This window comes from Vanellus vanellus, assembly GCF_965231255.1.
Source record: "Vanellus vanellus genome assembly, chromosome: 24".
NCBI classification, from domain to species: domain Eukaryota; kingdom Metazoa; phylum Chordata; class Aves; order Charadriiformes; family Charadriidae; genus Vanellus; species Vanellus vanellus.
In genome coordinates, this window is record NC_138929.1 from 4976616 (window position 1) to 4999355 (window position 22740).

General features: G+C 50.4%; 1 protein-coding gene across 1 annotated transcript in view; it reads left to right on the forward strand.

The window, feature by feature from the left end:
- The window catches only part of LOC309681328 (acid-sensing ion channel 2), a 534050-nt gene that overhangs the window by 479566 nt on the left and 31744 nt on the right, over window positions 1-22740 (forward strand). The window contains exon 2 of the mRNA XM_082495178.1: window positions 4110-4260. Coding sequence (XP_082351304.1) covers window positions 4110-4260 — 151 coding nt within the window. The remainder of the gene's footprint in view (window positions 1-4109; window positions 4261-22740) is intronic.

Below are 22740 nucleotides of genomic sequence, written 5' to 3' on the forward strand. Positions count from 1 at the left end.
CATGTTGTATACAGTAGGGTGGTGACCGCTGGGACTGTAGTGCAGGAGCTGGCCAGAGGTGTTCTAGCAGGCTTCTTCAGGGGCTTCTAGGGAGGTTCTCTAGCTGCGGTGAGCAGGGTGACTTTCTTCTCTTCCTTTCCTTCTTCCTTTCCTGTTTTTTTTTTGTTTTGTTTTTGTTTTTGTTTTTTTTTGTCTGTCTTGTTTGTTTGTTTGATGTATTTGTGACTCCTTTCTGCCTGGGAGCAGAGCTAAGTCTAGCAGAAGATTGCCTGAAGGCATCCCTGGTCGCTGCTGGAGCATTACACTGCTCACAGCTCAGGGCTGCCTTCCCCATAGGGTCCCTGCAAGCAACATTGTCCTGCAGGGAAAGGCTCATTTCTTTATCCTCAGCTTATTCTCTTTGATTTTCAATTCTCTGTGCTTTCGAGCCTGGGTCCTCATAGCCCTGGTGGCGCTCTCCCAGTGAGGGCTGCTGGAGATGGGCAGTGGGAAGAGTGTGCAGCCAGCTCAGACTGCAAGTGGAGGCATCTCCGTGGGGTTTAATTGGATCAGGAGTGTGCTTTGGGAGTGAGTGTCCCAACTGTCCCCACTTACTGTGCTTTGATTTGCATTGAGGTGCCACTGTGGAGCACTTGGGCTCAACGCCTGGTGGATGAAACTTAATGGGAAGATGTGCTTCAGCCCAAACGGGCACCCAGTGCGTGGAACTGGGCTCGAGTTGGTCCAAAGAAATAAAAAGATCCGACTCTAGTATTTTGTCCTCCTCCCCGGCTGTTTTGCTCTATAGGTCTTCTCCTGGTCCACACTGTTTGTTGATGTATCCCTTGTTGGTCTCCTCTTCATAGAATGGTTAGAGTTGGAAGGGACCTTAAAGATCATTCAGTCCCAACCCCTGCCCTGGGCAGGGACACCTCCCACCAGCCCAGGTTGCTCCAAGACCCGTCCAACCTGGCCTTGAACACCTCCAGGGATGGGGCAGCCACAGCTTCTCGGGGCAACCTGCGCCAGGGCCTCACCACCCTCACGGTCAAGAATTTCTTCCTAATACCTCATCTAAATCTCCCCTCTTTCAGTTTAAAACCATCACCTCTAGTCCTATGGCTCCACTCCCTGGTCCAAAGTCCCTACCCAGCTCTCCTGGAGCCCCTTTAGGCACTGGAAGGGGCTCTGAGGTCTCCCCGGAGCCTTCTCTTCTCCAGGCTGAACCCCCCCACCTCTCCCAGCCCGTCCTCCCAGCAGAGGGGCTCCAGCCCTCCCAGCATCTCCGGGGCCTCCTCTGGCCCCGCTCCGACAGCTCCGTGTCCTTCTGCTGTTGAGGGCTCTTGAGCACCAGTTCTTCGCGTAGTGACTAAGCCTGATGGTGACCCTACCCCAAAGTTTTCATGCTGTTTGTGGTACGTCAGCAAAGGTGCCTGATTCCTCATTAGTACAAGCGTTCACGTTCTCCCTCATGTCACAGTCATGGCTCTGGTGTGGTATTTGGCCATAGAAATCCGTAAGTAACTGCTTGCTTTGTGGAGATGAAAGGGTGGATACTCACCAGGAGCATTACTGAAGATCTGTGCTTGCTGGTGGCCCTAAAGAGCAGCAGAAAATCATCAGGCTCCCTTGGAAGTGTTTCCTTGCAGTGTCCTAGGAGCGAAGTAGATGATGCCAGGAGCACCCAGATTTAAACTGTGTCTCAGATTGTCCCCTGGGCTTGTCAGTGCTCGGGAGTGGATGTGGGGCTGGAAAGCAGTTGCATTTCTTCTATACCTGTGTCAACACATCTCAGGTTACATATGGCAGGACAGGTTTCCCATCTTCTCCTACTGTGCAAGAGAAACGTCTGCCAAGGTCATGGCAGATGAGCTCTTGGCCATGGCCAGCAGCCTTTCACAGACTTTGACAGTCGCTTGCTGAGGGTGGCGCAGAGGGGATGGAGGAACGTCCATCCAGCGCTTGTCAAGTCATCGTTTGATTTCTTTTCCTGGGATTGGGGTCTCAGACACGCAGCCGAAGTCAGCCTCAGGCCCCCGTCACTGTAGATCTTGTTTGTTGGATAAACATGCCCTAACTGGAGGTTTTACACTTAAATTTTTACAGCGGCAAAGGGCCATATAAAAAGCCCCATAAAATTGCCTGGATTTATTTCACTAAAGACTGCACTGGGTACATCACCATCTAAATCCTTATTCAGCGTTTACGGTGTGCTGTTGCTCTTGATCTGAGCTTGCTTGATTGACCGTGATTTTCACTAATGCAAGTTTTCTTCTTGCTGTATTTTAAACTATCCTAATTAGAAAATTTTTGACTTCTCCTTTCAAAGCCTATCTGGGAAAACCCATCTACGGGGCACAGGCTGCTAACACAGGATTACTGTTGTTCAGCTTATCTTTCCAGCTTGAATGGTTTAATAGGTCAGTCAAGTATTAAAACGGGATTTTCTCTTGGATATAAAATCTTTTTTAAAGGGCATTTTTTTTTTTTTTTGCTGCAAATGCTTCGTATTCTCTGCGTCCTTTTTTGCTCCAGTTGGAGGTTTTAAACTTGAGTATGATTTCATATTTCTCTTTTTTCACCTGCTTCCCTGACGCTGTGATTATAAGGCACGTGTCAATATTTGAGGGCAATAAATTGCTGATGACTCCAGCTTCTGTTTAGTTTTATGAATCATCTTGGGGCCGTATGATCTCAGCGACTGCGTTAGTGACTTGTGATTTCCGACGGGACTACAGCCAGCGCGCCGCTTGGGGTTGAGCTCCCTTTGCTCTGAATATTCATTACCGGTGTTTGCTGGTTACTTACTGATTCCAAAATCCGGACTTTCCGGAGCTGTGAAACAGCAGAGTGACTCGAAGATGACTTACGTTCCCCGTTTCACACTGGTGCTTGTCAGGAATGACCATGTGCCGCGGTTGGGGGATTTCTAAATGGCTCTGAGCTATTTTACTATAGGGAGAAGTTTTGCACATCAGCGTGTCCCGCAGTCTGTCAGTGCAAAGCATGGGAGGGACTTGTGTTTTTATCTTTGGTTTTCCATATGTTCTCCCAGTTTGGGGGAAGGCTGAGTGCAGGACTGGTCAGTGCCCGAGACTGTCAATGCCACCGTGATCAAAGATGTCACACCTCTGCTGCCCCACCAAGAGCCACCTCACTTGGAAATCCATGTCCCCTCCACTTGGAAACCCATGTCCACCTCACTTGGAAGCCCATGTCCACCTCACTTGGAAACCCATGTCCCCTCCACTTGAAGCCCATGTCCACCTCACTTGGAAGCGCATGTCCCCTACACTTGGAAACCTATGTCCACCTCACTTGGAAGCCCATGTCCACCTCACTTGGAAACCCATGTCCCCTCCGCTTGGAAACCTGTGTCCACCTCACATTTCAGAGCTGCTGATGGCCTGGCAGCCACCGCCTGGACTTTGCCTGGAGTGTCTTTCAAGATGCAGGCCAAAATGAGACTAAATAAGAGCAAAAGTGATGGAGGAAGTCTTTCCTCACTAGCCAAAGTGTCTTTAACTCTTCCTTTTTGCCAGGTAGTGGTACATTGAGGAATTAATGAGATATTGCATATTTTTTTGTGTGTCAGGAGAGCACAGGCATCATTCACGTTGCTCCCGTTGGGTGGAGAGCAGTGGGCATGAGCTGTGCCTCCAGGCTTTGGTACTCAGCAGCTGGATGAGCACGGAGTAAGCCGGGGCTTCAGTGCTGGCGTTTGCATCCTTTGGGGATGAGCCACATTTAGGTCTGTAGCTGTGAGCGCGCTGCGGCGGTGGACTGGTGGGCCTCACACGAAACCGAGGAATCGCGTTATATTTTAGTACAAGCTCAAACACAGCGTGTCCGTGTGTTTCTGGGAGACTTAACATGATATGACTCGGGCGAGCTGCTGAAAACATTTGTTCACTGCTCTAAAACGGCTTTGCCTTCCTCTCTTCCATCTTTTATTTTCTGTAAGGAGAACACAATATGCGAAGCGATTAAACCAGATTAGATTTATCTGAAGACGTTTCCCTTCAAGCTACGGCGTGTGGCCATTTCTCATCCCTCTGCCCATGTTCGGGTTGGAAGACGCGTTGATTATACGGGCAATATTATATTATTTCTCTCTTCTCTCCTCACAGGTGTTTACAAAATATGGGAAATGCTACATGTTTAACTCAGGAGAAGAAGGACGGCCTCTTCTTACCACAGTGAAGGGTGGGACAGGCAATGGACTGGAAATCATGCTAGACATACAGCAGGATGAATATTTGCCAATATGGGGAGAAACAGGTAAGACATTCTTTTTCCTCCTACTGGTGGATCACCTACTGGGGATTTTTTTGGAAAGACCATCCCATCGCATCCTCCCCAACCAGTGGCTAAACCTAACAACTCTTGAAAGCCCAGTCTGTATGGAAATGAGTTGTTTTTCTTCTCGGTGTCTGCGGTTGCCTGTTGGCACCAGCATGGCCGTAGTTCAGGTCGTCATTGAGTGCTGGGTGTCTCGGCATCAGTGGGTAGGACACCAAACAGGAGTGTCATCGCCTGTCCTAGGGTGGGCGCTTGTGGGTGACAAGAGATGTGGTGTCTCCTTCAGATGCTCCAGCACATCCCTCTTCTCTAGAAAGGTATTTTTGAGAGGCCATGTTCAAGGTGGACCTCCAGCTGCTGTCGGTCTTTTCCTCCTCGAAATCTGGGGACTTTCGTTGCCCTAATTGTTGTCTGTGTGGGGGTTAGTGCTGCCTGGGTGGGCCAAGGGCTCGGCTCGTTGCATTTGGAGCATTTGGGATGGACGGCGGCTGTCCCCTAACGAACCCAGCTGGGACAGCATCTTCTGAAGAACCAGTGTGCTGCACCGCAGCGCTCTAGTCCTGGCAGAGAGAAGGGGTGACCAGAAGGGCTGGGGCTGTGCGCTGTCTCGCAGGTCTCCCGGGTTGGGACGGCAGTTCTCGGAGTGGACGTGGAAACTCTGCCTCCTGCAAGGGCAGCTCAGCAGCTCCCGTCATCCTGACTGAGCTGCCACGGTGGAAGTTGCTGGCAACACTGGTGCCAGTTTCTTCAATGAACCTTGCCGCAAAAACGACGGGTAGGAGGCTGGACAATGGAGGAGGGGTGGCACGGGCAGGGGACAGCATGGGGAGTGACACGTGCCACCAAAGCCGCCCATGTAGAGCAATCCTTATCAGGTCTTCAGCAGCGACATCCCAAAAGAAAACATCCCCCAAAAAATGTTGGAAAAAATCGCCAGTCACTCTGTTTCTCCGGCAGTTGCAAGGCATTGCGTTGCGGGGGGAGATTTTCAGGATGAGGTTGTGTTTATTTTTGGGTATGGGGAAAGGGAGAGGAGCCAATATCACTTAAGGTTTTGTGTCGCCGTCGCTCCGTCATCCTGTGCAAATGAGCCCCTTCGTGCACCTTTCAAACTTCTGCTCGATAGCAAAGGGGGAGACGTTGGTTGCGTTCATTCAAAACTTGAAATGTATTTGTGTGATGGTTGATTCTTGTGGTTTAAACAGATTCCCACGGTCCCATCAATCATTTAAAAAGTCGGGGAATGAAGTGCATCTTCTACTTCTGATGCTTTATCGCTTACAGACCGCCTTGGGGAAGCCCGTGGGGGCAGGAGGCCACCGCATTGAGGGCTTGGAGATAGAGCAAGCTTGGACAACCCCACCGACAGCTCTGTATGTTCAGCTTCGTTGGGTTTTGGACCCCTCTGTGGTTCCCCACGGAGACCCAGATCTTGTGTCACAGCACTCTCACTTTAGGCTTGCTTTTTGGAGCTGCCTTTTGGAGAATCTTTTAGGAGGAACCCATCCAGAAATGCTCTGCCTTTAGAGCTGTGATGGTGGGAAAGATGGATGAGTCTTGGCCGGGTAAGCCAGACTCTTGTCACACAGGAGGCAAAAAAAAAAAAAAAACCAATACAAAAAGAAAGAAGCAAGTGGAGAAATAAATTGGGTGGCAAAAGATGAGGGAGGAGGATCAACCAGGTCTTGTTCTTGCCATCTGGCAGAGAAGCTGGGCAGGAGAACCTGTGGCAGTGGGGAGGAGGTTTCTAGTCTGGTACCTCCACGTCAATGAGCATCACCGTCATCCAGAGGTTAGGTGGGATGGCAGCTTCTGCTCTCGTTGTGCTCTGCAGACAGCTTTTAAGCCCTGCGTGTGGCAAAGGTGCTTGAAACCTGCACATGGCTGCAGATTTGAAACCTGAGGGGGAAAAAACCCCAAGCCCAAGCGCATTCATTTTTTTTTTTCCCCAAATCTTGTGGGTTTTAGGCTCTTTTGAGTCCAGACTTGACTTTTGACCACATGTGGAAGGGAGCAATGTACCCCTTTGATTTTCAGGATGCCCCTGGTGATGTCCTGCTCCCCCGTGACCTCACCACTGCTAATCTCATGCATGTTTAACTTAAATTTGTACTCAGCTAAAGATCAGAGGCACAGGGAGGGATTCTCATGTCCCTAGAACTGGGACGATACCGGGCTGGATTGCGCTGGGGTAGTTTTTAAGGTCTGTTTGACTGAAATGCTGTAGGAGTCAAGGCAAAACTATATAAATAGGGCTCTTGATTTAGTTAAACGGTGCGGGAGAGGCTCCCGGGCTCGTTGCGAGCAAATTTGACCGTGTTCTTACAGGTCCAGGTAGAACTGGTACTTGACTTTGAAGCTCATAAAACATTAATCTTCGCCTTTCAACAAGGGACTTTTTTATCCTCCGCGTTCGTACAGCGCCTTGTACAAGCTGTCTTCAATCTTCATTGAGCTCTCTGGACACTACCAGAATAAAAATATTAACTATAGTAGTTAATAGTTGCCGTTCCCATGGAAACACTTAACTCAGCTCTTAGTAGGTAAGTGAAGGAGTTGATGATTTCCAAATATTTGCATAATAATGTAAATGTGTTTGGAATTAAATCTCCTCAGTTGCTACCACCGGGACTGCACAAACTTGGCTCCAATGAACAGCTTTGTCAAGGGCACACAGCTCTTAGGAGTGAACTTCAGTCGTGGCCATGGAGATAATCATAGAATCATAGAATTGTCTAGGTTGGAAGAGACCCTTGGAATCATCGAGCCCAACCATCTACCCTACTCTACAAAGTTCTCCCCTACACCATATCCCCCAACACCACATCTAAACGTCTCTTAAACACATCCAGGGATGGGGACTCAACCACCTCCCTGGGCAGTCTATTCCAATGCCCGACCACTCTTGCTGTGAAGAATTCTTTCCTAATGATCAGTCTAAATCTACCCTGGTGGAGCTTGAAGCCATTCCCTCTTGTTCTGTCGAGGGTTGGGGGCAGACATGGGGGGAGATCTTCGCGTTGCAGTGTCAAAGCCACGTGTAGGCACGAGGAAGTCCAGCCGTGGGGATACCTCCAGGATGGAAAGAGTTGAGTTTTTTCTTCCCAGTGAGTTCATATCTCTGTTATAAGCTGAGCTGTTCCATTCTCTCCTTATCTTTAACTCTTCAGACACTTCTATGGACGCATTTTGCTGCTCCATTTTCCCAGTAGCCATCCTGTACCCAGCACCTGCTCTTTTAGTTGCCTCTTAGGCAATGATTTTTTTTGTGGGGTTGAGTTAATTGACCTTTTTTTCCAATTTCCAACTTCCACAGCGTCCCTCAAACGTGGCTGCTCAAACCATTTCTTTCCCAGCCGGTTGTACCATGTTAATCCCGGTTTTCCCAGAGCTATCTGGAGCTGCCTCCACTGAGCTGCTGTCTCAGACATGGTGTTTACACCCCGTTAGGGCATCACAGATGCCGAAGATGGACCAACCTCCAGCCCCACAGAGAGCTCTTCACATGGAAAAATAATGCATTTCTCTGGCCCATCGTGGTGGCCTTGGCTCATGCTTCCTGCAAGGGTCTGTCCCATAAAAAACAACCACCCAAAGAACCCTTCAGTCCCCAGTTTGCTGCCTCTCCATCCCAACCATGGCCCCATGGGACCTTTCCTTCTACACGCCGGGTCCCTCAGACCCTCGTTGGTTTGCCCAGAGCAGTTGTGGTTCTGTTGGATGCAGGTATGATTTTTATCAATGCCAAGTCCAAACGGTGGCATCTTATTCTGTATTTAGTCCCGTAGCTGCTTTGCTTTTTGCTCCAGATTTGGAGATGCCGTAAAAGCGCGGTCTCCTTCGCAGCCCCGCATGAAAATAGTTGGCGCGTGGACTCAAAAAATCCTCATTTTGCTGCTGGCTGCGTGCCTCAGGATCTCGGCTTTCTTTTTTAAACTGTTCTTTGCAATTCAAATAAGAAGTGAAGAAGGAAAATATTGGTTCGTAGCTTTGGGGTAGGGCTGCTCCAGGAGCTGCCGCCGCCGTGTCACACCGGCGTGTGCTTTGTAATACAAAAAGTGATTTAATTGTTACAGACTCGGCAAACAAAATGAAGTGTATTGTCATTCTAACAAGACCTTTACTGAGTATCCATTAATATCTTGGGAAACCGAAATATCTTGTCTAACGAGTTGCTCGTAATAGAAAAATATACCTTTTGCTTGACTGTCTGCATATGCAAGCCCATTATTTGAGCATGTTAAATTTATGTGCAGTCTAATTTTGGCATAGCAAGTGTACACAGACTGCTTCAGTCTTGATTTTCAAGTGCAAAGAAAAGGGTATTTTGACTGTGTCTGGATGTCGCGGCATCAGGCTGCCTTGCCGTCTTTGGGTGTGCAAAAATATTGTGTCAGGACTGTCAAAATCATGAGGCGCGTGAAAAAAAAAAAAAAAGAAAAAGATGATAAAAAGAAACAGAACTGTAAATCTCTGTCTTTTGAATTTTGCACTTCTAGGATTTGTATTTTCTAGCATTTTACTTTAACCGTGAGCGTACTAGGCATGAAACGACTGGGAAAAATAATTTGTGGCTGAAGTCTCCACATCACCTTTGTGCTCTAAACAAAACCTTAAATATTCCAGGTGGGAATCATGATGCAAATAAACAAACAAACAAACAAACAAAAAAAACCCTAGCAATCCTGCATGGAGGTAAAATACAAGATGGAAAAAAAAAAAAAAAATTGATCCCAGGGAAAAAAACCTCTTTCCAGTAACCGAGGGGGGAAACAGCAAACCGCGGAGTCGGAGCAGCGTGGGTGGAAGCTGCAGCCAGTCGTACATATGGCAGGGAATCTCCCAAATTCTGCCTTTCCGCAGCTTTGTCTCACAGGATTAGGGGCTGCGGAGGGTGTTTGTTTTATTGCACTTGATAGGGAAAGTGGCAGAACCGCAATCAAGTATAGGAAAAGGAATTCTTAATTGATAGCGGTGACTGATTGGAAAGGGAATCCACTTCTGGTTAATCTTTCTGGAGTGGCCCAAAGTATTATATATTGACCTTATACAGCGGCGCAGTAAATTGAAAATCACTCGGGCTACAGGGCTGTAAATAAGAAATACAGTCGGAGAGTTCTGCGTTTGTGTTTCAGGAATTGTTGGATAAAGATGAACATTTCATACCAATTAATCAAGTAACACGCTGAATCAAAAAAAAAAAAAAAAAAAAAAAAGGCGGATGAGAAATGCGCTGTAAAATTGCGCTAAGCAGCAGCATGAAATCTATAAAGCTTGAGGCTTCAATCCACTTAGGAGACTATCACGTAGTATTATAGGCTTCTATTATTTAACTCGATAAAAACCACGGGCTACGAGCAAGACTTTTGATCTAGGTGGCACGGAGGAGGATCTCAAGCCTGTTTCCTTCCCGCCCAACCCATTTGGATTACAGTTTATTCTTTACTTCCCAGCAGGGTTTTCCCATGCTGTTCCGAGGTGGTGGGTACCAACCCCTCCATCGAAGGGTGGATGCCAGAGAAAACCATCTGTTGGTGGCCGGAGGAAGCCCCTCTCCAGGGGGTTGCGGTGTGGGAAAAGGAAAAGCCGACGGGATGTGGTGGGAGCTCGGGGACCAACCTCTGCCGTGCCCGCGGCGCTGGATGCTCGTCCTCGCTCCGGGCGCCGCGGCCGGGGGAGCTGAGGCGCGTCTGTAGCGTGAATCGGAATGAGCCGGAGGTGCGGGTGATTTCGGTGGCATTGAATTTCCGTGCCGCTGCTTTTCTTCCTCATTAAAGCCGCCTTAATTCCGCTGATCTCTTTCCATTTCCAAATTGAATTTAGATAAATTGAATTAGCGGGGCTTTAATTGTGAACCGGGGTCTTCATGCGAGCCCTGATGCTGTAGAAGTTAGCCGGGGTTTGTTTGCGGCTGCTGGCTGTTCTGGGAAGGGCCCTTTGGGTCCTCCTTGAGTCCGTAAGAGGGGGAAAAATGAGGATGGTGCCACCCGTGCTGTGAGCGGCAGCATTTCCCAGCCAGCCCTGACCTTCCTCCGGCTGCCTCTCCCCCGGGACTGTCTCGCGGTGGGGATGCTGCAGAGCAGAGAGGTGTGTTGGGACACGGTGCCGGCGCCGGCACGAGCCTCACTGCCTCGCTTTGTGCGCGGCTTATCTTGGGGTAGAAAGGATTTTAGGGAAGGTGTCTCTCTGGTGGCTTTTTTTCTGGTGAAGGATTGATGATGGGTTTTTGGCATCTGTAGCGGAGTATCTCCAGGACCCACCCGAGGTTTGGGATGCTCTAGGCATGAGTTCAAAGGGATTTGCAGCACAAATCATCCACATTCACTCCTCGAAACCAGCACCGCGGCGACGCTTTTGGCTCAAGCAAAGGGCTGTCCCTCCTCATCGCTCACAAAAGCCCCCGTGACTTTTGGGATCCCGCGGCCGAGCGGCTGCAGCGAGGACTCGGAGGGGACGCGGGTGACCCCGGGCAGGTACGGGCGACTGGAAGCTGACGCTGCCGACCTTGAAAATCCGCCTCGCAAAAGTTTACTGAGACGGGCACAAATTGAGACCGTTTTCATGGTTTCTTTGATTATTTTTTTTATCCCCCCCACCCCCCACCCCCCCACCCCCACCCTCCAGCATTTCGTGCCAGGCGAAACAGATTTAAACGGCATCTCCGTACGGCCGAGATGGGTCCGCGGAGCGGTGTTCCTGCCGCACTACGGCGTCTTATTGCAGGGGATTTTATAGCAAAGAGGGACCGTCGATTTGGCTCAGGGATCAGATGTCCCCCCGGCTTTCCCCAAAGCCTCCCCCAGCCCCGGCACTGCCTCTCCAGCTGTGCAACCTCTGCGCACGGCGCGTTAATAACCCCAAGCCCCGGAGCGTTTGGTTTGCCAGCTGTGGAGAGGCACACGGCACTCGCTGCCGTTTACTTCTGCGTATTAATACGATCGGTGGCGGTTCTTCCTAAATTCGAGCCTCTTTTTGTTTACGAGAGATCTGAATTCAGGCTGACCTCCCCCAGGGTCGCGGCTGCAAATCCTCCGGGCTCCCGGCGTAGCCCGGGGGGGGGGGGGGGGGGGGGGGGGCTGTTTTGGGTTTGGGGTTTTTTGGTTCATCATCTGCAGGCTTTGAGCCAGAGTTTGGGAAAAAGGACAAAAAAAAAAAAAAAAAGCACTGGTTTGTGCATCTGCCTCATTGACAGCGTGTGGAGTTCGAAGTGGCATAAGGGGTTGGTTCTCCATTTCTTTTCTCAATTAAAATAAAAAAGGGAAAGGAAAATTTTTACCAAAAAAAAACCAAAAAAAAAAAGGAGAAAGGCAAGGCAAGGTGCGTGTAAGAGTAACTTCTCTTCTCCAGCGCTTTTCGGCCCACAGCATTTGCATTTTCACCGGCTGATTCACGAAGCGTGTGTGTACCTGTAACAGCGCAGGCGGACGAAACGCTGCTCCCTCTGGAAGGAGGAGAGACCGAAAAGGCTTTTAATAATCACAGATAAGAATACCTGGTGGTTTAAGATGGAGCAAATGATACTGAATTTAGCTGCAAAAGGCAGCGGGGACTTGGGGAGCCGGAGGGGAACGGCTGTTTGACCGAAGCACCAATGGTTAATGGCCTCTCATTACAAAAGAAGCATCCCGGGATCCTGAACGAACAACATTCCCTCCTGACGAGCTTCCGCTAATCTTCTATTAAGGAATGGCCAGCAGGGCAAGGGGGGGATTGTGCCCCTCTGCTGCGCTCTGCTCCGGGGAGACCCCCCCCCACAGTGCTGCCTCCAGCTCGAGGCCCCCCAACAGCAGAAGGACACGGAGCTGTTGGAGCGGGGCCAGAGGAGGTCCCGGAGATGCTGGGAGGGCTGGAGCCCCTCTGCTGGAAGGACGGGCTGGGAGAGGTGGGGGGGGGTCAGCCTGGAGAAGAGAAGGCTCCGGGGAGACCTCAGAGCCCCTTCCAGTGCCTAAAGGGGCTCCAGGAGAGCTGGGGAGGGACTTTTTCCAAGGGCATGGAGTGATAGGATGAGGGGGAATGGCTTCAAACTGGAAGAGGGGAGGTTCAGATGAGATATTAGGAAGAAAGTTTTCACTCTGAAGGTGGTGAGATGCTGGAACATACTGTCCAGAGAAGCTGTGGCTGCCCCATCCCTGGAGGTGTTCAAGGCCAGGTTGGACGGGGCTGGGAGCAACCTGGGCTGGGGGGAGGTGTCCCTGCCCAGGGCAGGGGCGGGGGGAACTGGATGGTCTTCAAGGTCCCTTCCAACTCCAACCATTCTGTGATTCTATGAATGCTGGATAAGACACACCGGCATCTTCACTGCAGTTGTAGTCGTGGTCTTTAGGTGACATGGCCGTGCTGCCCTGCGCTCAGTTGCCCATGGGGCATCACTACCTGTCTGCCCTGAGCTGTTTGCAGGGCAATGCACAGATTTGGCGATGTTGAGCTGTGGCAGCGGTGGTGCCCATCCCTCCCTGGCTCCTCTCCCGCCCAACACCTTGCCTCCCAGCAAGCCAGAGCAGAGAAACGAATCTTGGCTGGCGTTGGGTTTCAACTTGTGCAAGAGCGTAGAGCCCCAGAAAGGCAAAAAAATCAAAATCTGAGTAAGCCGAGAGAGCCACGAATGGACTCGCAAGCCATAAACCTGATTTTCCCCGCCACCAAGGGCAAGCCTCGTGTATCAGCTGCTTATGACACTGCAAAGTTGACTGGTGGTAATTGGTGTGTTCCGAGCGCTGCGCAGAAACCTCTGTGCCAGAAACGTTTTCGATTACAACGTGCAGTGAGAGCCCATAAAAGCGATGGAGAAGTTTGAGCTAGGATAGTAATTTGTTGGGTGACATCAAACTCGTCCTTAGAGAGTCAAATGAGCCTCGCTGCTTACATCCCTTTCTCGCAAAATGAAGTAGACCTTCCCCCGCAGAAACCTCCTCTTGCTCAATATGAGCTGTTGAGTGCCGCCACTTCTGCTGAACCACAGTCGGTGCTGCAACGGCAGAACGCTGCTTTATTTGGACTGAAGTGAAGGTTTGGCATTCCCGGGCAGTAATAATTAGCCAAGGCAATAGAAAAACACCCCAAACCCCAATGGCACAGGGTTAATTCATCCTTCTGAAGCCTTGAACGTCCAAAGTGATGAATGGTACCTATAAAGCAGCAGTGGCCTTGAGCGTAAATAAAACGGAGGGGTTTGGGCCAAGAAGAACTCGTTGCTTTTTTTTTGCAATAGGAAACTCTGATCTCGGATCAACTCATCAAGAGGCAGCTTGACCTTTAGGAGGCTGGTTGGTGTCACCTAAAGGGAGGCGTAAAATGTGCTGCATCTCGGACCTTTTCCTAATGAGAGCCAGAATTCATTCAATTAGCCAGGTTTCCCGGGGAGAAAAGGTCAACGTTATTTCCACCTTCCACCAGCCCCCTGACAACCAGAGCATCCACAAAATTAGGCTGCCGCTAGAAATTAATTATGGTTGCCAGAGCACACTCATCAATAGCGCTGGAGCGAAGAGCGGCAGCTCAAAGGTTACTCGGGATTTTGTGTCTGGGCTGTGTCATTAAGGTTGTCACATAACCGATAGACTCCCGTTCGTGGTGAATTGCTCTCCGTGGCCTCTCGATGTTATCGTGGAGCTGGAGAAAGCCAACGCAGTCGTTGGAAAAGCTATTTTTTTCTCTTTTGCGATGTAGCGGGTACTGCTGTATCTGTGCGCCCAGGAAATTGTTAAGGGCTGATCCGGACTCGGATCGCCCCCAGGATTGGTGTTGGCCATCCAACACGACTTGTGGAATGAAAGGACTTGGGGGGCGAAGGGGGAGATTTCAACTTGACATTAAAATCAAATGGTTGTTTGTTTTTAGTAAATAGGGGGAAATGTTCATTTGTAGCCTGTCCTTTAGGCTTTTGGATTTAAGAGTCCAGAACTGGTACTTTGCGGCCATTGAGAAGAACATCTCAACAGCTTTGGCTGCTGGTGAGTAAACATGAGCCTGCAACCTGTGGGCTTATTGCAAGGGGTTTCCTCACCGGGCAGCACAGGCGAGTCAGTAGCATCCCCGTTATCTTGTCCATCAACCCCGCTGGTCCCCACGGTGAGCTTGGTGCTGAGGTCCTGGCCCATGAGCTCGGCTAAGGAGTGCATTTCAGCCCATCCTAGTGCCATCAGCACATCACGCAACGCCCTCCAGGTCCAATTTGTGCTGGTTTGGCAGTTAAGACACCCAGAATTAAAAAGAAAAGAAAAGAAAATCACAGTGCTCGTCTGCTGGAGGTATCTCCTCCTTTCCCAGCACCCAGTCCTCTCTGCAGACACGGATGCGCGGAGCAGTTAAGACGTGGCTGGGAAAGCCGCTCTTATTCCTGTGGTCCTGCTGGAGAAGGTGTGTGAGCCACCACAGCAAGGCCTTCTCCTCCGTAGGACCGCAGCCAGACGTCCCCAGTCGCATAATGTTGTTAAACTGAAGCTGGAAATACGTGTCAGTGACTTAATGTGAAAATCCTTCAAGGAGCGGAGAGGTTTCAAAAGCTTTTCTTAAAAAAAAAAAAAAAAAAATTAAAAAAAAAATTTAAAAAAAGCCTCCAAAGTCAGGAAATGTTCATTTAAGGCAAAAGCAAAGGAATAAAAACTAGAAGCCGGCTTTGGGAAATCTGGTGAAGCAGAGATAAGGCACCTAAAATCAACGGGGCTGTGCTACAAAGCACTGCCGTGCGGCATGAAAATTAAATACGCGTTTCGTGCTGCAGCCTTCATTCGAGTCTTCGCGGCTGGTGTGTAAAGTTGAATGTCCGTGGCCGAAATACGAGCGCTCGAAATAGCGACAATTTGGGAGGTAGTACGGAGACGTGAGGAGGAGCCTGGCGTGGCCAGTGTTGTGGCTATCGACCGGTGCCCGGGCGGCTCGCACCGCGGGGATGAGGTTTGGGGGCTGCTGTCTGCAGCCTCAGCCTTTGCTGTCCCAGGAGCTGCAAAGGTACCTGCAAACATCGGGGGTTTATTATTGCGATTTTTTTTCGGAGCGCTGGGAGTGAGGTATCGGTGGCTGTGGTGAGGTTTGGGGATGCTCTCTGGATGCACCAGTTTTACATGAGGATAATCCAGGTCATCACCCCCCTCTCTGTTCTTGACCCTTCCCCAAGTGACTTTTTTTCCCTCCTGGAAGACGAAGAGCTCCGGCGCATACTAATCAATCTCACGGAGGCACCAGGAGATTTTGTGGCTGGAAAGCGCTTTGAAGATAAAAGTCTTTTGCAAGTGCTAATTAAATTTAATTGTATTAATCTCTTTGGTGCAGGGATCATCGTTTTGCTCTGACTTCGTCCAGCCCGTAGCGACGCGGGCTCCGGTTGACGTTTCAGACCTCCCAGCTGCTTCCTAAGGCAGATTGCTGTAGTCCTCGCGCGGTGTAAAGCTGTGCCGAGGATGACGGTGGAAGAGTTTTCCCCTCCTGTAGATGCTGTGGAAGCGTTTCACTTGTGCTGAGCAGCATGAGTAGAGCCCAACAGTCTTCTTTTGAAAACGTCATTGCTTTGGCCAGCTCTGAAGGAGCAAATAATCTGTCCTTACCAAAATATGGAGCAAATAAAATGTGATATGAGATACGTAAAAGAATTTGAGGAGCCCCAGTGCCCACGCACCATGTAGGAGCGGTCCATGAGGGTTTCCTGCAGCTCTTGGTGGCCGCTTCTTAGCTCATCTCATTTCATCGTCAGGCAGCGTCGCCAAATTTTCATCGTCCTTTCGGTTGCAGCTCTCTCCTTGCTTGTTTACAAGACGAAATAGCCAACGGTCCATGTTGAGCGTCTCTGTCGAAGAGCACAGCTGTCTCTGGTTGTACCGCGTCTCGTTGCAGTAATACAAAGCGCTCGAAGGAATCACAGATGGCAAAGAGCATCTAGAGCGCTTCTGGATGGATGGAGAGCAGGTAAAGACTGTCTCAGCACAACAGAAGAGCAGAAGGGGAAAAAAAAAAAAAAAAAAGGAGTTGTGGTTAATTATTCAGCTTTTATGGAGGTTAAAAGGAGGGCAGGAGAGAGTCAAAGCTCCTCTCTCATCAGCGGGTGAGCAGTGCATTTCTGCCGCTGCGTTTACTGGATCCGTGGTGGTTGGGCGCGTGGAGGAAAGATGGAGAGGGAGGAAAAAGCTTGAGTGTTGCAAGATCTTTATCGGCTCTACTGTGTCTGTGCTGCAATGATACGGCGGTGGCACCTGCTGCCACGTGAGGTCTTCTGCCACGCAGCCTTAGTCGCAGCAGTGCTGGGCTTCACTTGAAGCGGTTGAAATGGGGAAGGAGTCGTCACGGTCTGGTTTAGAGAGGAGGAAGGAGACACACTTGTAGGTCTTCAGGTATGGGAAATAATAAGCCAGGGAGAAAGGGAAGGACAAGCCGTGGTGAAGGACGAATGGATGTGGGTGGTGGGGAAGACACTGCATGAAGCCCTGGAAAGATGTCTTCTCCTCCGGTTGTCCCTTGTGCCCATAATGGAGTGAGGGAAACCCATCTTCACCAGAGGCTTTAGGGACTGGTTAGGTGATGGTCCATCTGATGAGGCTGGGACTGCCGTGATGCAGCCCTGGGGTAGGATTTGGTGGTCTAACCAGGGCTCCTCCAGCCCTGGCTGTCAAGGCAGGTCGCTCAGTGCCCGTGGGGACCCTGGCAGGATCTGTCCCCACCTGCCATGCAGGGTGATATCAGGTGATGTTCCTGGTGTCCTGCGCTGCTGGCACGTTGGCATCTTCTGTTTCTTCAAGACACGTTTCTAACACTTTGGAGGCTGCTTACGTTTTCTGGCAAGGTGAGAAGCGCCAGGTCACAACTGTTGACAGGGATGGATGACTTTTCTTCTCAGTGACAGCAGAGTGAGATCGCAAAGCCATGTAGCAATAAAAAAAAAAAAAAAAAGAGCTGTTTTAGAGCTGCGTGGTGCGCAGAGGCACCACTACCTGGGAAGAGACCCAAGCATTTCGGGGCTATCTAGGGTTGGGTTTGGCACTCTGCCACCGCCAATGTATACTTTGGTACCACACACCCTGCGAAACCGGGGAGCTTTAGGAAAGAGGACCACGACCGTGGGGTTTTTTTAAGGGATTTTAATATTTTTGTTGTGCTTATTACTTCCACTACTACTATTTGAGGAGACGCTTATAAAGATTAAGAGAGGGAAATGCCATCTGCGGAGTTTGGCCAAGTGACAAATTATACTACACGATGTCGGTACTCGAATATTTTGCAGAGTGCCAACGGCGGAGAGGGGAAGCGGTTGCCATTGCCTTCTCTCAAATACAGCCGTACAGAAGGAAAAGTGTCTTTTCTTCCAGTTGAAGGTCAGCGTGAGGAAAGCAAAATAGGCGTCTTTGGAAATGGGGATGGGAAAGAAGTTTCTGGTGCTAAACAGATCCTGAAGGGCGCGGGGCAGCTGGAGGCAGAGGTCCTTCTCTTTATGGGGAAAGGCCAAGGATAGCAAAGGATTCATGCAGCAGCCTGGAGAAGAAGGGCTCTGAGCCAGCTCTGCTTTTCCTTGTCATCTGGTCACCGTTGGTCCAAAGCAAGAGACCATCAGCTCGCGGGGACGTTGTTTTTGAAGGCTCCCTTTCAGGCGAGACACCCGTTTTCCACCGGTTCTGAGCACCGTGGCACTGTGCACCCGGCGCTGGTGTTTCAGCCGCCCGGCATCCCCCCCAAACTCGTTTGTTCTGCGACACTTCAGCGACTGCCACAATGTCTGAATCCAGTCCGGGTCTCTGGTCCCCGTGGGGGAGCAGAAGGTCCCCCAGTTGGCTCCCCTGTGGTCCAGGCTGCTTCACTGGTGGCCTCTCTCCATCACTTCGCCCACCTCTTCCTCCGAGACGTCGGAGGTTTGACTCCCATCTAATTCCAGGCTGGGGCTGAAGCAGCTCTGGGGTGTAGCCACATCACGAGGGATGTCAGAGCTGATTCTGGGGAGAAAAATGGCAAAAAATCCCGTTTATTTCAGTCATGTCCTGATTGAGATGCATTTCTCACGCTCTGAGCTCTTATCTGAGCGTGTTCCCAAGGGAAAAATCGACACATTTTAACATTACACAGCAGTTTGTTATACTCCATCCTGGGAGCCAGGAACAATTTCTCTTCGGTGTCTCATCGCAGTGCCCTTCAGTGCAGATATTTATTTCTGTAATGGTAGTAATGGTCTCACGGGGTTGTTTGTATAATGTTGCATGGGCTTCCATAAATATTTCAATCATAAAACCAATAATTAAGCATCGTTGCTGCGATACAAGTTAGTATTGAACTCGCGAAAGCTGCAAACTCATAAAAGCAAGAACACTTGCAGCTCCGGCTCCGGGCTCCATCCCACGCCGCTGCGGCCAAGGAAGCAGGGCCGGGCTTTGGCCAGGAGAGGACCAAAGCTGTGGGAGTCGGATTTGGCTGTTTTACTGCCCCAGGGTGGGATGTTGGCCCAGAAGAGCCTGCGTGAGCCCGGGGCGGTTGCTGTAAGGGCGCTGAGTGGGTCCCATGGGCGCAGGGACCTTCGCGCTGTGGCGTCGTGGTTTCTCGAGGTAAAATCTTTCCTTGGCGTTGGACTTGCGCTCCGTAAAAGGTTGCGACGCAGATTTTGGGGGCCAAGTCTTCGGCCCTGCTCTTGTGGGGAGATGCAGGAGGCAGTCTTCGCATCTTCTTAACCCCAGGGGTTTGTTCCCCTGCCCGGTCCCTCCATAGTTTGGCTTTCGGGATGCAAAAATGGGTGCGGAGCAGACACAGCCGTGCACGGTGCCCACCAGAACGATGGAGGACCTCAGCCTTGAATTGAGCTGCGGGGCTGCCCCTAAGCCTTTGCAGCCAAAATCCCGTTGAAGGAGCAAGGCTGCTCCTTGAAGGACGGACGATTGTATCCTAACTCCAGGGCCCCAACGTGGTATTTAAGCTAACTGTGCTAGCAAGGCGCTTTCCGCGCAGCCCCGTATTGTTGGCTCCAAACCTTTCGATCTCCAGATTAAATTTATTCGCCGTGAGTTTGTCGTAGTTTGGATATTTATTTTTTTTTATTTATTTTATTTTTACAAATATTTTCCTGTCGGCGGAAATGCTTTGCTCCCTTCTGGTGTTTGCCTTTGATGTATTTATAGAGAGGATTCGTAGCCTTCGTCTCGCCAGACGATACACAACCCAAGCTGTGTTGGACTCCTCCCAAACGCCGGGTTCCCCGCTCCTCTTCCCATCCCAGCAGCTCTGATGTGCTCTTTTCCCCGTCTCCATCGCTCAGGCTCTAGCGACCAGAACTGATGATGGTATTTCAGATGAGGTTCCACTACCAAGACTCTCTTGGAGTCCCCTTGCTCACAGGCATCATTTCTTTCTCTGTGTTGGCTCTTGAGAAGGTGGATTTGGGTGGTGAACAGGGTGACCGAGCTCTGAAAGCTGGAGTGGAGCCATCCCACCCTCTGTTACCCATTCAAAAGAGGTTTCTCATCTAAATAAGTCAAACATCCTCAAAGGATGGGGTGGATAATTATGTACCCCTCCCCATGGGCTGCGGAGGGACCCTCGTGACCAGCTGAGACTTGATGGTCAACTCTTGAGATGGCCAAAACGTGAGGAGCCGCGCGTTTCCCTCACTTGGCCTCTCTTGCAAAATCCACCTCATCTCCCCAAAATCTCAGCAGGGTCCAGCTGTGCCTCGTGCTCCATCCCATCGCTGTGTTTTACCTCCTGCTCTGGCCCTCATGTGGCCGTTTTCTCCCTGTGCCTCTCAAAAACTCAGAAGCAACTTCTGGTATCAGCGACGCTGTTTTCTGCTGAAATCTCCAGGTTAGCGCTGATTGATTTTTTTTATTTTTTTTTTTTCCTTTTTTTTTTCCCCCTCCAGCAAAATTCGTTGCAGCACTGCGGGCCGCGCTAGAAGTAATTTTCACGGGTTATTTTTATCAGAGGGAAATATTAGACTGCCTGCTGCCATATGAGATCTATCTGTGCCCCGCCGGCCTTCCCGTGGGCAGCGCACTACAACACAATGCAAATATTTTTATATATAGCACCCTCCATATGCAGCGTTGGGGGGTGGCGGGAGGAGAGAGGGATGAAGAGGACACCGGGGGCTCCGGGGGGACAAAGGGAAGGAAGTGGGGATGCTGCGAGGAAGCAGCGATGCTTTGGGTTGAAGATGGGACATATAGGGAGAAGGAAAATCCTTTCCTGGTGCAAAAAGGTTTTGGTGTGCGGATGATGGAAGTGGTGAAGGCACCTGAGAAGGTCTGAGGATGAGAAGCTGAGCTTGGAGGAGCAGAAGGGACCCCGCAGGAGTGTCACCTCCCGCGGCCACCCGCTCTCCCCGCTTTGGTAACCCTGATCCAGAAAAATTGCTCTAAAATAGGATATCAGAAATAAGATAACCAATAGGCATTATGAAATTCTTGACTTCCCAGTTTTTCTAAAATTCCATTTGGCTGTTGGCAGTAAAAATCACTAGGTGAGGAGTTTTCTAAGAAAACATGGATGAACTGAAACTTCTGGTGGAAATATGTGGAAAAACCTAAATATTCTGTATCCCAGTTGTTGAAGCATTGCTTTGGATGCGAGACCGGGGCTTACACCCTTGTGTCCCTGAGTTCAAGCAGGGGGTTGAGGTTCCTTTTCTAGTTTTTTCCTTTTTTTTTTTTCACCTCCACCTCCAGAAAAATCACCTGTTGGTTTCAGGTCTATCTTGATTCTTACTGGACAACGGTTTGAAATCTCAAACAAACGCACGAGCAGGAGAAGCATTTCCCTGACGGATGTAACTAGAATACTGTGATTTTTTTTCCCCCCGCTCTGATAGACTAGCTCTTTCCTGGCATTTTGTAATCATAAACCGCATCTGAGGCACATCCTTTTCCATTAAAATAAGTGTTTACTTAGTTGCCGAGTTCACCAAAGTGCTTTGGAATTACATCACTCAAAACACTGACATTTATAGGCAATGCAAATTAAATAGACATAACCACAGCTGTCAGTGCAATTCAGGCAGGGCACGGAGTCAAGGTTTCTCGAAATGCTTAAAACCTCTCTGCCCGCCGCCTGTCTTCAAACGTCCTTGTGCCTGCAGTGATTTTATTTAATTGCACGCTAACTCCAAAGCTTTCGTATCCAGCCGGGGTTTGTGTTTGGAGAGAGATTGCTGGGCAGGAGAGTCCTCCTGCCTGCGGGGACTTCTGTGCTTCAGCCTCCAAAAATACGTCCTGGAGAGGGACCAGGAGAAAATAAATAGTTGTAAGAGGTTGTTACTCGTCGGAGTGGCGGCAGGATGAGAAGAGCGGGCGGGTGATAGGGAGGCATGAGCTTGGCTCGAGAGGGAAGTCTTCTCCTTGCAGGATAAAGGCCCAGCAGGACCAAAATCCTGGTTATCTGCCAGTGGTGCTGGACCGGTGCGAGCTCTACAGCATCCTCCAAGCTGGAAAATTAAGCACAGATTCTGCGGAGGTGCTGGACCTGGCACAGCTCAGTCTGATGACCTGCATGGACCTTGCAGTCCCATGGAGGCTCTCACCGCAGGTCAGGGTGGTGATGGTGACGGGATCACTGCTTGGGATGGTGACCCACCATCTTGGGGTGTTGACCCACCCCAATCTTATTCTTCTGTCCCACTTTGGGACTATTGTGCCTTCCCATGGGACCCACATTCCCGAAGAGGTATCGGGATGCAGAGGGGCTTCCTGGGGGCCAGCGATGCTCAGAGCTGGAAGATCTCCCCGGTACCTCTTTGGACCTCCAGTTTGAGAAACCGCATCCTGCTGACTCCACTACCAAGTACGTGGAGATGACATCCCCCTTTCGGCCATGCCAAAAGCTGGCTGGACCCCTGGGCTCAGCCTCCGAGGCATCCTGGTCCCCTCCTTCCATCCATCCGCCCCAGAAGGGGCAGCAGCAGAGCCAGGACCCAGCCCTCGGCACTGGGAAACCTGCTTCCATCTGGCTCCGCTACCAGCCAAAATTAGCAGCAGCTCTTTCACCGTTTTAATATTTCAAGATGTTCTGGGGGAAGCGGCTGGGCTCCTGGAAGGAAGGGAGGGAGGGATGTGCGAGAACCGCTTCTGCGCCTTTAAAACGTGTCCTTTCTTATTTTTGATTGAATTTTTTTTTTTTTTTTTTTGAGTCATTTCTGTCCCTGCGGTGGCAGCAGCTTGCCCAAGCGAAAGCGGGCAGATGGGTGGCCCGGGGAGGTCAGCACCCCCGGCTCTGGATGCAAAGACTATTTCTCCCTCCGGAGGGAACATCTCTCCTTTCCTCACTCCTTATGTCTGACAGCAGCTCCCAGGGATGGGGGAGATACCCGGGGTGGCTCCGATCACCCCCCGGATTTTTTTTTTTTTGGCTATCCTCCCTCCCGTGGTCGCCCTTCCCTGCAGCACGGGATTCCCAAAGGATGCCAAGGTGGGAAGGGAATTTCTTTTCCTTCCCCACCAAGAAGCGATGGTACGAGCAGCATAACCTGGCAGGAGACACCCATCCCCCCCTGCCCTGGCGTGACCC